The sequence below is a fragment of the Megalops cyprinoides genome, chromosome 4, assembly GCF_013368585.1.
Source record: "Megalops cyprinoides isolate fMegCyp1 chromosome 4, fMegCyp1.pri, whole genome shotgun sequence".
NCBI lineage: Eukaryota > Metazoa > Chordata > Actinopteri > Elopiformes > Megalopidae > Megalops > Megalops cyprinoides.
In genome coordinates, this window is record NC_050586.1 from 39776247 (window position 1) to 39796296 (window position 20050).

Below are 20050 nucleotides of genomic sequence, written 5' to 3' on the forward strand. Positions count from 1 at the left end.
GTATTACTTGGAGGACAGCTTCTCATTCTATTGATCTGCGACCTACATGGTTATACCAAACTGTTTTTAAACACCCTGATTAGCTTGTAGAAAGCTGGAGATAATAACCACATGGTAACTAACTATGTAGAATGAGACCACTTTATATAGATATACAGATATACCTTGTCCCAAATTAAAGTTTCGGACAGGCTATGGGCTGCTGAATGGCCTGGCTGACAAAGGTATTCACTCTGATTGCAGACTGGGCCCAAACATCCCTAGACTGGAGGCCCACAGCAGTGAGACATAGTCTGGTTCATCCTGTTGTCATAAATTGATCTTATGTCAGCCAGTGTTCATCAGGTCACTACCCTATCAGCGCCTCCCAGCACTCACAAGACATCTACAGGTTACGGGTTACTATAGACAGATGGGAGATGCACCAGTCCTCCAATCATTGCTGTTTAACCAGCAGTGAACTTAGTGACTCATGTGAAAACTAGCCATTGGCCACATGAGTGAATATATGTGAGAAATGGACAGATGAGTGTGTGTGTGTGTGTGTGTGTGTGTGTGTGTGTGTTGGGGGGGGGGGGGGGGGGGGGGCAGTAGTTACTTAACTGTGGTTAATTTGTGATTACATTCTGTAGGTGAACATGGGGGGATGAAATGCTATGACTAGTTACAGTATAAAATATCGTCAAATATTCCTGGATAAAACCATGCTCAGAAAGAGTATTATTGGTATCATTATTGTAATTGTATTTCCAGAACACAAGGGAACCTAAAATAAATCATTCTTGGGTTTCACAATGAAATATAATCTCTGAGGTAGGTAACAGCAGTTCAGAAATTTTTTTTTGTAGTAAAAGTCATATAAATATGGTGTATTACTTCATCAAATACTGACAGTGTTCAGAAAGTCCATCTTATTTCTTTTTTCCTTTTTCTGTATTTCAGAAAGTAGCTGTTCATAAAAAAGTTTACTTCTGTGTGCACACTTAAGCATTTACATATTTTTATATATAATTTACATTAAGATTTTTTTTACACAAATTGAGTAAAATCTGCATTGTATGACCATTTTGACAATGGTTTGAAGACTCATCAGGTCACAAAACATCCACAATTGCCATGTAGTAATATAACATAATGGTACATTACGGTAAAATCTTGTATGGAAAAAATAATGAAACCTCCACAAATGTCAGCCCTCCCAAAATCAGGGTATAACATAACCAAAACTTGCCATGAACATAAGGTTATTTTGTAGTGAAAAACGTTTCTCTTGCAACAATGCAAAACATCCATAAACCAGTGTTGTTGCAACACCTCCATGCAGGGGCCACAAGCTGTCAATGGCATAAAATGGGTGGCATGACCAAACCACAACCACCCTGTCTCATTTTGATCTGCTGCGGTTATGAACTTCGCTTTGATAACCTTCCCCCTAAACACTTTTTCCATTCAAATATACATTTAATTCAGAAAATCAATTAATGGGACTGCTATGACAAATTACTCTCCTCCTAACATGAGTAATGGACAGGACGGGGTGATTGCATCATTGACCAGCATGACCTGATTATGGCTGAGTACCTTTGATGGAAAATCATAATTAATCCTGTCAAGTGTTTCTTAGCAACATCTTACCTCCAGATGCTTTGCCCCCTCTCCAAAGAAGCCACCTACAGCATTGTACTCTGTTTCGCTTGGTTCAGATAAGCCCACATCTAAACCTCAGGAAGCACCATGATGAATTGATTCTCATGCATTTTATGACAGTAACACCACGCTGACGCTGGCCTATAACTAAAAAATCTACTGTAATGTAGCATACAGGGTTACAGTCAAACCACATCAGTGAGGTGAACTCTCCCAATGAGAATGGACCACAAGTGCAGAGATGTGTCAGCAGTGTGGCGTACTGTTTAGGGAGCAGTGCTTGTTACCCAAAGGCTGCTGGTTCAATTTCCTGGTGGGTCGCTGCTGCTGCGCCTTTAGGCAAAGTACATAACCTGAAATGCCTCAGTAAATATCCAGCTGTGTGAACAGGGAACATGCAAAAACTTGACGCCGTGTGAGTCCCTCCAGACAGGAGCATCTGATAAACAACTGTAATCTAATGTGGCACTGCTGTAAACCTACAGTCAAAGACAGGAACGGGTTATGCAGGTCTGACCCGTGTTATTGTACTGTAGTTAAAGGCTTTCTCTGTAACCGCAGTACAGTCTCTCATTACAAATTACACTGTTACACTAATGTAATTAACCAAAATTAGTGTAATTATGTAAGTATTTCAAGATTTTTCAGCTGCTAAACTTTGGGATTGAGGTGAGGGTTATTACAAGAAATTAACCGTATGGTTAAGCATACAGTTAAGATCCATTCGTTTAAAGAATAATTAGGCTAAAATAAGTTATTTTTTAAACATGGCACAAACTGGAGAATCACTTACATGGTACCTCTGTATGCTTTCAGTGTAATTGTACTTGCACAGCACGCAGCCCATCCCTTTGTAACACTTACAGTAGAAGAACTGGAGTGAAAATAAGAACAATTTCAATCTCATGTCTGTTCACATTTCATCAGAGACAGAATGTAGTCCTTTTCCCAGCAGTTACTATATACTTGTCTTGATTGTCACAGTGTCAAGGGGAATCAAGGTCACACTATAATCAAGAATAAATCAAAGTGTAAGTGTGTTATTTTAGGCATAATTTAACCGGTGCGATTCAAAATCTATGCCTATTCATACCATCGGCAAGGTCCCGAAAACATCTAATTTCAATGTTGAGGTAAATATGCTGTCTGTTTTACTTTAAAATGAACAATGGTTAATAGCCAAAGCGTTGCCCCCTGCCACCCTCGGAATGGGATGTATCCAGATCTGTAAAATTTCCACTGTATTGCGTTTTTGATTCTGGAATGCTTAAGAATCCCGTCTTTGATTAGCGCAAGAGCCCGTCAGCCACGGGAAGAGTGCACTGCGGAAGAGAAAAGTAGCAGTAGCCGGACTGGGAGGAGCTAGAGGCTCACAGATTGTTGTGTTGCTACCCCCTCCTTTTTCTGTGAACCTCTCTCTCTCTCCCTCCCTCTCTCTCTCTCTCTCTCTCTCTCTCTCTCTCCCTCCTGTCTCCCTCTCAGGTAATTCACTTCCAGACAGCGCGCGGCAGGCTGCTGATGCTGCTCGAGTAGTTGCTTCTCTCTTCTGGTCGCCTCCCCTACAGCATACCTCACCCAGCAAGCGCCCGGCGAGCATCCGCATGCGGAGCCGTCATCGCGCTCTCTGTGGAGAATAAGCCCTGGATCTCTTTCTCCGAAAAGGCGAGGGACGTCAGTGCTCGGCTGCTTAACGGAATATGGAAAAGCCTTTAAAAATCAAGAATTTGATGACATATTTTTGTTTTTAATGTCTTATACGTAGACATTATTGTTGCGGATATTTAACTTCCTTGCATTTAGTTGCATGTGCATAAAATATGGAAGTTCACTTCTTATATTTCGTTCACGATTCCAGCTGAGCAAAATGCAACGTCTTTGAGGCACAAATCTCGGTCCTTTCTCAGTCAGACCGGGACCTGCGTGTCAGAAACGCAAAGGGAGGGGGGGACCCTGTTAACAGTCGAAATTTGATTTGATTTTGCTCCTGGTTCGGATTGGATCGGATTAGTTTCCGCTGGATGCTGGTGAGGAGAAGCCGTGTGAATTCAGGATGATTTGACGTACATAGGGATTTTCAGCAGGGCTCCTGGAGATAATTTCTCTTCCAACTGAAAGCAGCTACAATTAGGTAAAAAAGGGACCAAAGCGAGGCGGCAGCAAAGAAGACTGAACGCCCCTTCTTGGAGCGTTTCCCTCCACTGCCAAGTGTTCACAGCCGCTCGGGATTTAAAACTATCACCTCGCACGCATCTTGGCTTCGGCACTTCCGAGGGGAAAACAGCCTTAAACTGCGGGAGAGATGAAAGTTATTCCGGTAGTGTTGTGTCTGGCCATATCCTGGAGTCTGAGGTGGAATCCTGTGCTATCCGATTCCATCATACACATCGGTAAGTTGTACGTTTTCTTCGCAGAAACGTCAATAGTGGAGTTTCCATGGGACGCTTTTGGCTTGAGCTAAAGCCCACGCGCGTTCACGGTTTTGGAAAAATGTATTGCATTTATATATTTGTTTTGCACACAAAGGGCTCCATGAAACGATTTTCTTTTACACCACTTCATCGTATGCAGTATTCCGGTGGGCTTCGACATATTTGCGTTTATTCCCGTTTCACACATATTCACGTTCAATGCGAAAATCAGTCTGTCTATTTGCATATGAAATTGGGTGTAAGGAAATTCTGCTCGAGTGGATTGTGGTGTATTGGAACACCGCAAGGACGAGCTATTTTTTTTTCGGCCCCACATATATAGCACATACAGCCTGATCAAAATGTCTCCTGGAAACCCCGATAATAAACGATTCAAATGAGGAGAACTTTGTACGGTATGTCAGAGGCATAGCATTACTTTATGTATTAATGTGTTATATTTGCTTTTTTTGGGCCTACCCATTTCTATTTCCAAAATGCACAACGTTTTTCCTGACTTTTTGGAATACTTATGATTAGCGGGATTGCGGTGTCCAATATGTTTGGACAGGTTTGCATCTTCTGTATAAAATGCTCCTACGTGGTGCGCGTGCCGGTTGAAAACAGGTGGTTTGAGTATTACGTGAGATCTGTGGATGGAGTGGGAGCGTTGCGGGTTTGGAAATGCACCCAACAAGATATATCAATGGATTTGCTGTGATACTCCCCCCCCCCCCCCCCCCCGGCTTCCATTAGATAAAAACGCTACACTGTGGTACTGGATTAAGAACACTTTGCGGTTTCATCCGAGACCTTCATTTCGGAAGAAGGCTTCTTGTGGTCTTAAAATTCAGCTCGCAGTCGCAAGCCACAAGTAGAGCGCGATGCCAGTGTCGCACTCCCCCCCTCTCTCTCTCTTTCTCTCGCTCTCTCTTGTCATTTCTGACACCGTGTGTCTGCTGTGCCCGGGCAGCTGCCTGGCGGGATGGACGCGGAGCGGCCGCGAAGCAGCGGCGCGGCTAAAGAGAGGAGACTTCCAAATGGGTCAGCGCCCACGACTCAATTCCCTCAGATCCGAGAGAGGGGAGAGGGATGAAGCATACCAGGCAGTTTTCCGAGCTTCATATTAAACGTTCGTATTTATTTATTTTTTTTTTTTTTGGAAAGTCTTGCTCTTAATTAACATATCTTGGGCCTAATTTAACGGATACATACGTTATCAGCGTCCGTCTCAGGACACGGAAAAACCAAATTTGCAATGCGTGCGGAGCTGTTGAATGCATTTTTGTGTTAGCTTGTTTTCCTCTTCTTTAATTTGTTGCATCTAATTGGCGGTAGCGACTGACATTCCACGTAGAGCGCTACAGAAAAGCGCTTATGCGTGGCAGAAGATGAGGCAGTATACTTGTTGCAAATGATTAAAAAAAAAACTTAATGTGTTGTTTGCTTTTTGTACGATTTGAAACACCACCATCAACTACACCAAGTGAAAGTGATTCTATGCAAACTGCGACATGATTTAGTGTTTGGAACGACCAGTCTCTCCATAGGTTAGCAAGTCTGAAACATATTTTGAGGAAAATAGCTTTTGAAACGGCTACACTTCAATATATTCTGTAATACAGGCGGCAGATCTCTAAGACGCTCTCGGAGGGTGGACAAGGAGCTCCACAGGCGCGTCCCCAAGAAGCACGACTCCATGCGTGGGAAGGATACCATAAAAAACTCAAACCTGTCTGTTTTGTGGGGGATGTGTATTTCTGAATATCATTAAGAAGGTAAACGAAGTATATCTCCTAGATCGGGCGCGCAATCTAGATTTGGAAGAAGATATATGTTCTCCCCCTAGGGAAACAGAATACGTCATTCGTTACATTTAAAATATAAATGAAATTACCAGTATGTCTTACAAACAGTAAAAATAGCAGGCTAATAATAGCACCATCAACAACAACAATAGTAATAACAATAAGGACAGATGTCATCACTGAAGTAATCGCCATCACTACATCAAAAATTCCCTTTATCTTTTAATGTTAATTTAAGACATGCCTAATTAATCTAGGGATTGGCAAAACACTATGCATTAAACAGATTTTGTTTTCAAGATGAAAAAACTCTTTACTTTTACACGATTACTTTTACACAATTTCCTGTTTTCTCAGTAGCCTTTTTAAATCGATACCTCATTTCCCCCGCCAGTCGCTTTCATTGCTGGAACAGAGAGATCACTTACATAAGCGGTTGCATTTGCAAGGTTTTTATACGCCCAGGAAAATACTTTGTACTCATCTGTATTCATATTTGTATCCACTGCTGCTAGCCAAGCGCGAAAACACAGTAACAAACGACCATGTTGGTTTTTGTGCAATGTTGTGATCAAACTGTCAAGACAATTCATACAGTTCAATTAGAATCGTGTTCCCCCCCAAGTACGTGAGCATGGCACTATTGTTCCAAAAATAAACGCTATTTTTAGGGAAAGATAAACTATTTTAAGCAACATTTTTGGCCACGTTAGAAGTAATCCATTTCTAATCTCTGTGTAGCTGTAAAAGAGAGAAAAAAAAAAAAATCGGTGACATCAACCCAAATGCGATGCTTCATCCTTTGCTGCGCGTTCGGTGACTGGTGGAAGCATTTCATCACGCGCATTACTTGATTGCTGAGGAGCCTCCTAATGATCTGCATGCTGAAGAAAGAGCCCGCGCGGCGTGCGCTGAATTGCAATGGCATGGCGCTTTATGAGGCTATTCAAAAAGTCACTGTGATTTATGTCGCTGGAAAGCCCCAAAGTCCCTGGTATTATCCGAGCTGCCTGGCCCATTCCTCATACAGCACATCCACCCGTTAGCGGCGTACCTCTTAGCACTAACGCGAGGGGGAATAATGAGAGCCAAAAATACCTATCTACCCGTCCTACTTAAATCCCGCGATTCTTCTCCTGAACGCAGTCGCACTGCCCTCATTCAGGTGGACCTTTTACGTTTTTTAAGGGGTTTTCACAGAAAAAAATACAGACGTTGTGAGTGAACAGGATTTGATTAACTGCCTGCTGTTTCCAGCTGCATTTTTTGTTGGGTCAGGTAGTTTCTTCCCTTGTTTTTGTCTTCATATCAACTTGTAATAAACTACCAACATCTTCAACACCTCTGATCTTTTGTCATGCTTTTTTTCTTGCCTAGTTGGACCAGATCGGAGTCTCCGTTCCTGGAAGACGATGTATACCAAGCTTGACTTAAGAATAGATCTCAGGGGTATAGTCCTGGGGAGAAGTTTCTGAAGGCACCATTTACCATTTGTCTTGTGCCATTTTACGCTGAAATGCTGACCGTCTGGTTGAATTCGGAATCTCAGCCGTGCTTAAAGTGGTTTTTGTCTGTGGTGGTTCGTTACCCTGTTTCTCGCTCGTCAGGATTACTTCCTGGCAGTGATGCATCGCCAGGGGTTACTGTAAAACGCACTTTACTTGCTTGTGGACTCGTCTATGAGCTGTGACAGATACGTTGGTCTGCGCTTTGTTGGAGGAGATTTAACAGCCCAGCTGTCCGTTGTTCGCCAAGGCGCTTGTGCTAAAAGTGACAAGGCATCACATGTGTGGCGGAACGACGAGGCTTGCATTCAGACAGCTCTGCAGCGCTCGGGCACACTGGGGACTTAAGACTGTCCCAGGTCGCTGGTGTGAGACCTGATGATGATGCGATGCAGTTATAGGGAGGAATGGCGTGAGTACACGCGAGCCGGCCTGAGTGACGGGTGTGTGTGCTTGTTTACACCTGTGCATATCCTCGCGTATGGGCGTGTCTGCGTACTCGACACATGTGTGCGTGATCGTATGGGTGCCTGGGTCTGTGTGTTTGTGTGAGACGTGTGTGTGCACATGTATCCTATAGTGTGTGTGTGTACATGATTCTCTGTGTCTGTATACATGTGTCTGTGCATGCACGTGTTTGTGTTTATGTATGCCTGCGTGTTTGTAAGACAGAGACAGATAGTGTGTGAGAGAGAGAGTGCATTTTTGGGATGCATTTGTGTGTATCAGAGACAGATAGAGATAGGTTTCAGTGTGTGAGAGTGTTTAAATATCAAGGGCGTAGGTTTGGTCTCAACATTGGTAGGGACACAACAACCAAGGGTACATTGGAATTATCTAATATGACTTCACTCCAAAGATAATGCGAACAGGTTCACTCAAATATTGGTAGGGACAATTCTGTCCTCCCAAAATATTGGTAGGGACATGTCCCTACCGTCCATATGCAGACCTACGCCCTTGTTAAATATGCGTGTGTTAGTGAATTTGAGTGCACAAGTGTAAGTGTAAGAGCATTAGTTTGTGTGTGTGTGTGTGTGTGTGTGTGAGAGAGAGAGAGAGACACAGACAGACAGGTGTATATGTATGTCTGGGTGTGTGTGAGTTCATATGTTTGTGTGTTTGGGCGCATGAATGCGCATATGTATGTGTAAGCATGAGTGCATTTTTTAGTATTTGTATATGTGGATGCACATGTTTAGGCGTTTTGTGTGAGTACATTTGTACATCTTTAATGGTATGTGTGTGTGTATGTGTGTGTTTGTAAGGGTGTGCACTAATGTGTGCGTGTGAGTGCATTTGTTTCAGTTCAGTGCACATGTGTCTATGCATATTTGTGTGTGTGCTTGCTTGTGTATGTGTATGCAAGTGCATTTTTTCTGTGTGTGTGTGCGTAAGTGCATTTCTTTCTGTGTGTGTGTGTTTGTGTGTGTGGTGAGTGAGCAAGTGCATTTGTTTCTCTGTGTGTGTATGTGTGTGTGTGTGTGTGTGTGAATGAGAGTCTGCGTGTGTGTGTGCATGTGCGTTTGTGTGTGTGTGCATGCAGGGGCCAGCGCAGGTTTGGTGGCCTCTCTGATTCCTGTGTGTCTGTACGCTGCTGTGTGGACCCACGCTGAGTGAAGAAGGCTGCAGTCACAGGCGCTGAGCTGCATACCAATAGAGCCTGCTCCTGTTGGATATTTGTGGCTCGGAAAAAAAAAACAATAAAAGTTTTCATTGACCCTGAGAGAGTGATGTGAGTGCTGTGTGGAGACTATAAACAGCACACAATGTAGTGGCGATCAGTGGGGACGGACAGAATACATTAAGTTCACTGCAGAGGATTAAGCATTAGTATATTCCGCCGAATACAAAAGTGCAAAGGGTGCATATTGGAGTAATCCCCGCCCCCATTTCCTTCTCGCCACAATGACAGGTGTGATAGCGATCAAATACACAAGAAAATGATAATGTCTTACTTCCTGCAAATGCTATGCTGGTGGACCAGATGGGTAGTGGTTTTTGGCAGGGCCCAGCTTGGAAAACAGTAAAGGCCATATGGTCCTTGCTGCCTTCACCTCAAGAACATAGTGGCGACAGCGGCGAGCTGAAGCCATCGTAGTATCCAAAGGCGTCCACGGCACTCAGCACCCCCCCGGGCATGATGCGCTTTATTGGTCTGCAGGATGTGACCAGATGTGCAGGTTCAAATTTTCCTGTGCAAGTGTCTGTGTGTGCAGGCAATGCCTGGCGCGAGGACCAGATTTTATGGGTTCGCTGAACGATAACAGCGTGGAGCAGTGGTCATGGAACGGGGCTTCTAAGCAGAGGCTTACAGGGCTGTAATCCCCACTGGTAGGAAAGGTACCCAAACCTGAGCTCCTTAAGATATTCACCTGCGCATGCAGCGTTCACATGATGTCAGCTCCACTTTCCCCCGAAACGTTGCGTTTATTTGCATCATCGTTAATTGCTCCCACAGTTTTCTAGAAATCCCGATTTGTTTGATCTTGACATTTTTATTTTTAGAATTCTCTAGAAAGCCAGGCTAAGATCTGTCTGCTGTTCAAGGTTTTAAAGCATTAGAGAAGTATTGACTTCCTTAAAGGGATGAATTTCATGTGTAGGTTTGATGCTGTGCTGTATATCCAGAGAGCCAAATAGCTGCGGGAGCCATGTGTCTGAAAGATCAAAGCCAGTGATATCTTTATTTGAGATTAGTGTGGGCTAATGATACCAATGTTTTTTTTTTCTACTGTAGTGTTTAGTGCAAATAAAAGCACTGAAAGTAGTGCTAGGTTTTGACATGTTATTTCACATCTCAAAAATACCTAGCTAGGTTTTCACCTGACTTGTGTTTTCTTTGTGACTTTTCTAAGCCCTAGTTTACATTGGTTTGTGTTATTTTAAACTCCTTCCATTTTCAGGTGATCATAAAAACTGTGATTCATACCTTCCATTAATATTGAGCTATAGCAATCAACAAGGGTGTTTTGTAAAATGAAAATGAACATATTCTGCTGTGTTTCCACATAGACAAAAAGAACATAAAATTAAACCAGATAAAAACTCTTGGTGTCCATATGTTGTCATTTGATGTTGACATCATATGAGTATGAGTATCATATGAGAGTTCATAGCCCTCAAACATAAACAAAGTGATCTTGCTTGCTTTTTTTTCCTCCTCTGAGACAAGATTGTATTTCACAATTGATAGCTCCTGACTTGATTATGCAGGACTGAAATGGAATATGTCATGTTAATATGCTGCTTCTCCACATTCATTTTAGTTATGGTATGTGGTAATGGTGTCTCAGATGGCAGAGATACTGGTGGACAAAATGAATTATGTACAGGAAAAAATGTATTTAGGTTAAGTATTTTGCTTATAGTCTCGCATGATCAACAACTGTGACTCGTGTGGAATTCAAAATGGCAACTTCCTGGTCTTACATCCACTTCCTTATCCATTACATTATAAGATTGTAAGAACAGGGAAAGACTATATTGAATTAAAGCATGAGATGAATCACTATGTCAGTAAAGATGAACCTGGTTAATATCACTTTGGTTAACATCACATAATATATCACTGCATTAGAGAATGTACTTTTTCTCAAAACACTTGCCACTCATTATTCGTTTCAATGGACTCTTTTAGTATCACTAGGAAAACCTCTTTATTGTCACCTTCAAAGTAACCAATTGCAGCTATTTTGAGCTTTATGTGCATAGTTGTAAAATAATTGAATTGAGCCAATACTACCATACTTATGAAAGCATATCTTTGGCTGAATTAACACTTGTTAGTAAACTTGTCATAGCTACAAAGGTAACCCCCACACATTTTTCAACTGAAAGCACCAATACACATCTTTTTAGAAAAACACCAATCTTTTGTGACTGTTCATTTTTTATTTTGGGGCTTTTCAAGACATCACAGGTAGAATGGGCTGTACAAACTACTACCAATGCTGACAATATCAATGACTGTCTTTCATTGGTCTGTGAGATGAGTCTCGAGAGCCGCTGTGTTAAAACAGTCCAACAGGCTCAATAGAAAGGGTGTAATTAACATTTAATTCCCACAGTTTCAGCATTCTCGTGTCTACACTGAGAAAGAAGAGCGCTGAATGAGCATTAGCTTGCCTCATTGTTTGTTTCAGTCTTACTTAAAAATTTTAAATGTATTAATTTGCCTTTTTAGCCTGTCCTCCGCCTTTTTTGTTACAAACAGCATAGACAAAATAATACCCCTACTGTTTTCAAGGGCAGTGGTTTGTTCATTATTAACTTACTATGCTTTCACTGACTACAGTAGTTGTGTTTACCGTATAGCAGTTGACAAGTGCTTAAATTGCTGTAGCATAGCTTTGTTAATCATCAATGATGACATTGTGGTCAAGCACAATGATTATTAAAAAGATTTTAAGTAATAAGAAGAAATAAGAAACATTTTAAGTAATAAATTACTATGTAACACTGTCACATGTAGTATGGCAGTAAAATATGCAAAATGCAGTTTAATTAGTTTTCTTTATTTAAGTGTAAAACATGAATCAAACATGTGGGCCGTGAGGGCCTCCTTGGATAATTCTGAAACCCCATTAAAATCACAACTCCCTTTATTTTTTTCTGCTCGACAGAGGATATTAAGTGGGTTGTAGTGCATTGAGACATATTTTGCATGTTATTATCAAAGTATTAGTTTTGATGGACCATGAATTGATGGATTTTCTTTGGATGGCTAAGCGAAGGGTGAAATAGACATTCTGAGAAAGACACATCGTCTGATTGCACTTTCATATCCTAACACAGTGCACTGTTATTCTTCCCTGATCCAGGCCAATGAACATGTTGAAATTGTTCCTTTCAGAGAGCTTCCATTTGACAGATGGCTTTTAGGAGACCATGCTACGTGATATATGACATCCCCACATGTGTCAGATTCAAATTCACTTTTGAGAACTATTCGTAGAGATTGTTTTCTCATGAGGGGAATATCCCGTCCGTGAATGACTTCACAGTGGATGGATTTTGTTGTGACATTGTTGATCAGGTGATATGTGTAATTCCTTCCCTCGGTCCACAGCCGAAAACCCCTAAAATATTTTATTAAGGCTTTTTAAATTGTGTTTTAGGAGTCCAGCAGAACTCTCCAGCTGCTCCTTATTGAATTTTTTGTCCAGAAATGGGTGTTTTCAGAGCCGAGCAGTGCTCAAATGCAACTCTGATTCATAGAAATAGGAGACACATTCCTACTGAAGTGTGTGTTACACTGATACAGCACACCACTGACCCTCTCATTGTCATTGCTGCTCTGCTATGCGTGGCAGTAAACGTGCAGATAAAGCCTATTGTCACTGAAGAGGGATGAGCCGCTACGATGGCTATGTATTAAAGAAATGGAGAGAAGGGAGAAGAGATGTAGCTTATTGATATAGCCTAGCCTGTGCTTTCCAAGTTCTGTGAATGACTGAGCAGGGTCGAACACAGGGGCAAAGGTAAAACAAGTCCAATTTTCGGCATTGTCTTCTTGAATTGCTGATGTTGGGAACTTGAGCAATTTCCTGTGTGTTTAGTAAACAAGATCCCAGATGACTGCAGTACAGCAGTACAGTGAAAACATCAATCAGGATTCGCCACAGGCAGAATTTACTGTATTACTTTGTTTTAATTATACTTGTAGCTCTTGAAAAAAGAATTCTTAGCACCAGTTATTGTCAGATTTTGTTGTGTAACTGTGGCATCTCAGCAGGTCGCAGAGTAAATGGGAAAAAATAAAAATGGACAGCTGGACTTTCATCTTGTACACACACAAATGCATACTGGTGTTTATATTTTACTTTTGTTTATAATGCTCCACAGTCTGATAAGGGAAATTAATGCCACTAATATTCATATATTTATAGATTTATTTGAGAGGTTTGGACAGGCGTGGCAGAATGCTTTTTCATGGTGTGGTAGAGTGAGTGTGTGTATGATTGCTTGGACTGGGGCTTAAAGTTCTGTATCAATTCACAAAATAATAAACAGAAAAAGTTACAATGAACTAAATTTGAGTATAGATTTCTTTAAACTGACCCAGTCATGCTTATCTAGACTGCAGCCCCCATTTATTAAGAATGCAACATGGTCTTACCTTTTTTCTGCAGTGTCCTATAGCACCTTTTGGAAAACTTGAATAATGACAGGTGGAAATAAACCTTTGTAGGTAAATTATAACTACCAGCTAAATGTTTTAAAATGTTTACCTTTGTTGCAGTTCAACCAATTCAAGTAATTGAACCAAACACCTCATTTGAAAAAGTGGATTTGTACCATCCCTCACAGAAATGGCCTGGCCACACTTAGGACAATAGCTAACATATGCTGTTCCTATTTTCAGTCACACCAGTAAATGTTTTATTGCTAACCACACTTAATTAACTCAATTAACTCCTCTTGTGCGTTCTCTGGCTCAGCCCGCAGCCTTTTAATAGCTTCCTAGCTACCAGTGCTGAATCTTAAAGTAGTCATACAACTGGCTGTCATCCACTATATTTAATTGAGAATGGGTCATTAGCCCAATAGATCATTGATCTTATGGGTCATTAGTTCTGTTTTTGGTTAAGATGGTTCAGTGGCTCTACTGCCCCGTAGGACAGATGATCACTAGGATCAATAACCCATTTTATTAAGCTGTTCTTAATAGAAAATAAGCATAACACATGTACTTGCAGAAGATGGTGTCAACATTGATAGAAGTTTGTTTTTTGTCAACCCACAAAAATAGGGAATTTAATTTAGACATTGCTAACCGAAGGAAATTGAATAAATACTTAAACAAAGACAGATTGAAATACTAGTATTATGGCTGGGTATTGGCATAGATGCTCCGGTTCGATGGGAATGAGATATGAAATATTTTGTGGCAACTTTACATATTTGGAGAGATGTTTAAAAAGCTCTAAAGGGAACACAAATTTACAAATGCAGTCTCACTGGAAACAAATTGTGAAAACCACTAAAGAAAAGGCCAAAGGCTTGTATACCAAAATCTTTTTATTTGAGTTACACATGGCTATAGTTCCTTAAAAACAAAACCAAGGTATCATTGCCTACGTGTTAATGACACGAAGCAGCGATGTGTTTGCTCAGGGAAAGCTGGTTTGTAAGGTAGCTACAACGACTGACAAAACGTAGCTGACTACCAGTTGCAACTTTGCAATTGTGAACGTTTTCTTGCTAACCTAATATGAACAACTAGCTAGCTAGCTACCTAGCAGACGAACATGAACAATTACGTTTCTCTTGAATTGCGCTAAATTACATTGCATTTGTGAGCAAGTGTTGCTGTTCAGTTTAGCTAGCTAGCTAGTTAGGTAGCTAGGTAGTGGTTGGGCACTGTATTAAAGTTAAAGCTAAAAAGCCGTGACTGCAGTGCACATACATATATATATATATATATATATATATATATATATATATATATATGTATATATATATTTACGACAGTTATGCCAGAGCCCGTCTATTTAATTCTCTGGCTATGTTTAACCATTGCGGAAATGAACCTAGAAACCCAGAAAAATGCATATTAGCCTAAAAGATTGATATTGAATCGGACGAATAAAAAAAAAAAGATTAATCTAAAAAAAAAAAATTACAATTACAGCCCCAAGATGACAGGCAAGGTAACTGACTACTTAATTTTTTTTTGTTTAGCTTGTCTAATGTCATTTTTTGTTAGTGAGCTTTTTTTGTTAGGCCTACTAGCCATTATTGTTAGCTATATAACTGCACAACATATTTTTCCCATTACAGTAAGTCCATAAAGTTGTTTAAAAATGTCTCACTGATTGGTCATTGTGCACAAGAATTCCATCAGTCGTTCAATAATTGATAAGCCCACGTGAGACAGGCCAGTGTTATTATTATACATTATACATCATGCAGGCTACACAACACTCTTTAGAGAGAGAGAAGAGTGTGTCAAATGCTCAAATGTGTCAAATCAAGTCAAATGCTAACAGCCTCATTTTTTTGCTATGTACACTGTAGTTTATTTTGCTGTCTTTGACCCACATTGACCTACACAGTAATGCAATTCAGTAACACAGACAGAAGGTATGCAAGAGCCGAGTAGACAGTTAACCCAGCATATTGGAGGTTTCTTTGTCTAAAACTCAGTTTAAATGACAACAAAGAAAGCAGCACCAACCAAGGTGATTTTAGTTGAAACTATTATCAGATCTATCTTGGTGAAGCAGTTAATTTTTCTCAGACCTCAGAGGGTGACGTTTGGCTGAAAAATGCAATAAAGCCTCAAATAGAAGGCCTTTCATAGATAGCGTCTTGCCACTCTTAACCTTAACCTGGGCCTCAGCTGTCCTTAGTTTTGAAGTTATAACACTGTGACATGCAGAAGATAATAATTTATATAATTTAAAAATAATTTAAGATCTAGGTGATCTGTACTTGGAAATTGCATACTAAAACGTGCGACACAGAGTAGTTAAAATGAATGACTCCCCAAATCTTCATCTATTCTCCTGTTCCCCAATGATGGAATGGAACGCATTGGAGCTGCTCAGTCTCTTATCTTTAGTCATATTAGGACAAACCTCTTCAATACAATAAGTCTGCATTTCCTCAACTGTGTAATTTTTGTACTATTCATGCTTCATTTAGCTTTTTCAATTTACTTGTCACTTGTTTCTGTTTAATAACCCCCTAAATTTTCTCTCATAACCAATGATTTCCCACCTTGAGTTATTGCTCCTCAACTTTCAACCTTCTCGATTGGAACTGTTTTAAATTGCGTACATATTATGGCTGTCTATTTTAGTATATTCTTGAAATGTCAGTTGGCATTTTTATTTTTTATTTATTTGTGCTTTTGAAGTCCTGTGCTACCTGTCATTGTGCCGCCTTATGTATTGTATGTAACCTCATGATAAAGGTATTTAATAACAATAACACCACCAACATCAACACCAACACCAACAACAGCAATAATAATGCAGCTTGGTACAATGTGTCGGACTGACAGAATGCTCACCCCTCTATTATCTGTTGCAGAGGCGTTGGGATTTAGGGAACATTCCGCAAGCATTTCCTATGGACCCTTTTTACATTTTTTGAAGGGATATAAATATAAATTTACAAACACTACCAGAAAAAGCACCCGCATGCCTCTGTCTGTGGGCTAGCAGGCAAAGTGGGAGGCAGAAAAAGAAATAAACAAGATTGTGCAATGTAATTACATTTCCAACATGCAAGTTTATGTCAGTTTTCTTTAGATGTGATGAGAATACTGTATTTTCTTTCCGGAAATGTGAGTATTTCCTCCATATCTTCACTTTTTTGCATTTCAGTCCGGGTAATGCTCATACCTTTGGCTGAATACAAATGTGAAATATGTTTTCTTTGCCTTCATATTCCATGTGCTTGCCTCAGCCATTAGAGCATGTAAATACAGGTTGTATATTTGTACTTTATGAGATAGAAATATCATTCTGATGTATTAAATAAAATGAATTATAACTCACGCCGTAATCCTTATGCAAATGCCTTATTCAATTACTGTCTGTCCTCAACATAAGTCTTGTAAATCTTAAAAAGTTAAGCTTTAAATCCTCTTTTGAAGAAGCCTACTCTAATCGCGTGGATATTGTTGTTTTTGCCCCACTAATTCCTTTGATTTCCTCTGACCCTGAAACGGGACATTGTGCTGTGTTCTCAGGAAAGGTCAAAGACTGATTTGTGTGGCTGCTCGCCTTCATCGTCATCATTATTCAGCCTCCCAACACCATGCAGTACCAGCAAAGAAGCACTCTAAGGAGTTAGGAGAGGGAGCGAGCATCAGGGAGAATAGCATGTGGACATCATAATTAATGTGAAAGAAACTCAGCCTGATGTGTTAAATGGATACTCTGTACTGTCACAGTGTAGGAAAGGGAAGGACAGTGGGGTGCAGCGGTGGCGGAGAGAGCACACTGAACATTTTTGTTGGGAATAGGGGTGCAGTATGTAGGAGAGCACAGTAGGGTTTGGTGTGGGGTGCTGGTCAGGGAAGAATAAGTGCATGTGTGTAGTGTATTCCAGTATAACAATGAGTTGCAATGAGATTATGTGTTTGCGAGGTGGCAGTATTCACTCTCTTGATATCAGTTTAAGGTCAGAGGAAGCAGACCCCGGGGGATGGTGGGTGATATGGCTGTGTTCCCTGGGAGCTGGACTGGCTCCTGCACTCCACTGTTCCTGGGCATGGGCTGGGTGCCAGACCAGGCCATCACCGGGTTACAGCACAGGTTTCTGCTGAGATGACTGGATGCTGCACCGTGGGATCCTAAACAGCTTCAGGGTGGAAATATGAGGAATTTTCATGTGTTACGATGGATTTGGACAAACAGAAAAAAAAACTAACTGATAGAACAGCAGCGCTTGTTTGTTGAGTCCCTTTGAGTCTCTTTTGTGTCATCTCACCAACACTAATTAAGATGCACTTATTGGAGCACTTATTGAAGAGAACAAATTCGGTTCAAGGGTTATTAACTCAACAGCTGATAATTCAGAAGTATGTTTAATTGGGGAGAAAGATATTATCAACAGAATGTGGAGTTTCTTACCAATTTTCATGATGATCTTGTGTCATTTAGAATGGGGACGATGATGGTCACCTTTCCTAAATTAAACCAAAACTGAGGAAGATAGATGGATGCAATCACCTTGATGACACAGTGGATGGCAGAGTATCCCCAGCAGCCTGTATCTGAGGATTATATTCCATCAAATAATTAGAAAAGAACAGTGTTGCATGTTGGGTGCCATAGAGCTCAATCTTTTGCTTATTTGTTCTTTATTAGCTTCATGTCCCAGAGTGTGAGGTCATTTGCAAACATGCCATGTATGTTACAGCAGCAGATGATATACAGCTTACTTCAGAAGATTTCAGAGATAACAGCACCATTAAGCTTTTAATTGAATGCCTTCTCTATATTAAAAAAACTAAACAGATAAGAGATATGTGATACAAATTGATCCCTGGTACCAGAGAGAATTTTTTTCTAGGCTTTGGTAGGTTTCAGACTTGAAACCTGTTACACAGGGCAGCAGTGTAGCATAATGGCACGGTGCAGGAGTTGTAACTGAAAGGTTGCTGGTTTGATTCCCTGCTGGGGCACTGTTGTTGTACCATTGGGCAAAGTACTTATCCCACAACTGCCTCAGTAAATACCCAGCTGTATAAATGGATAATGTGTAAAAACTAACCTACGTAAATCACTCTGGATAAGAGAATCCGCTAAATGACAGTAATGTAAGATATTTGAGGTATTTGACATATTAAAATTAACGTTGCATGTTAAAAATTGTAGTAAAGAGTCTCTTTTCCCCCATTCAGGACATACAGCAAAAAGTAGACCACTCCTATGTCTCCTAAGTGCTAAATGCCCAGGAAATGGCACATACCTTCATTTTGTCTTGATCAGGCTACTGCAGTGCCCTTTATTCTGGTGTTTCATGTCAAATTGTTAGGGTGTCTGCTATTTGTGTAGACAGCAGCAGCCAGAGGGAAATGAGAGAGGGAGCCCATTCCCCCATAGCTAGCATATCTGCTCTGGGTTCCTGTACATTTATTTAAAATTCCATTTTTCATAGCACTGAAAGGATTGGCAGCATATAACTTCCTTGACACACTAAGTGCTTACAAACCAGAGGAAACTGCAGTCCATTAATGCTGGCTTGCTGCATATTACAAGGGTAAAAGTTTTTTGCTTTTTGCTTTCATACACATTCTCTTTGCTCAATAAATATTAGACTAACGTACCCTCAGTAACAAATGTTAAATCATTTTGGACATGAAAAAAGTGAAAGGTCACATTTTAGTCTTCCTCTGGGTTTGTGTTCTTCTAATGCTGTTATATTCTTGTTTTTTAAATTCCAAATTTACACTTTGCTGCCCTGATTCACCTGGTTTTGCAGGTGCATACTTTTGACATGTTGCATTCAGTCCTGTTTTGAGAAACATCTTTAATTTCTCTAACTTTTTTATCTAGGGTTTGTCAACCCCACACCCCAGAACTCATGTGCACACACACCACCCTATTTTGATAAATCTGATTCTCTAGAGAAATGGTCAGAAGTTTACTTTGTAAATGCAATTTAACCTGTATAGCTGTATGGAACTTGAAATTGATTTCAAACTTTCTGAAACAAGGTAATACTGTACTGTCCAAAATGTAAGACGGTTCTGGTTGTAAGGTGGCCCCGCTTTAAAGAGTGATTTGAAGAAAAAAGTACGGAAAATACGACGAAAAAAAATACACAGCTTCAGCAATCAGTGGAGAACACAATGTTTCTTTACTCACCACAGAAGGTTTGAGCAATCTGGTAGAGCTCATGTAACAAAGTTTGAAACCAAAAATGTAGTCAAAACTACACTGCAAAAAAAAAACAGAAAAACGTTTCTTCTTTATCAATTTTCTCATCATTTTTTTTTTCTCAAAGCTGCAATATTTGTGATGGTGCTGCAGTGTTTGTTAAAACAATCATGTCTCTGTCAGGCCTCTGTGAGTTGCCAAGTTGTTCTCAGTGAGAGATGCAGCAAATCCTCCAATATCCTTCAACATCGGCACTGGCTCTCCTGTAGTGCACTGTGGGACTTGTAGGGTGTAAAATAACCATTAGCTGCAGGTGAGTGTACTGGAGGATTGCACTC

General features: G+C 40.5%; 1 protein-coding gene across 1 annotated transcript in view; it reads left to right on the forward strand.

Moving 5' to 3' along the window:
* Window positions 1-3143: 3143 nt before the first annotated feature.
* The window catches only part of grid2 (glutamate receptor, ionotropic, delta 2), a 365965-nt gene continuing 349058 nt past the window's right edge, over window positions 3144-20050 (forward strand). The window contains exon 1 of the mRNA XM_036526665.1: window positions 3144-4034. Coding sequence (XP_036382558.1) covers window positions 3947-4034 — 88 coding nt within the window. The 5' untranslated portion in view covers window positions 3144-3946. The remainder of the gene's footprint in view (window positions 4035-20050) is intronic.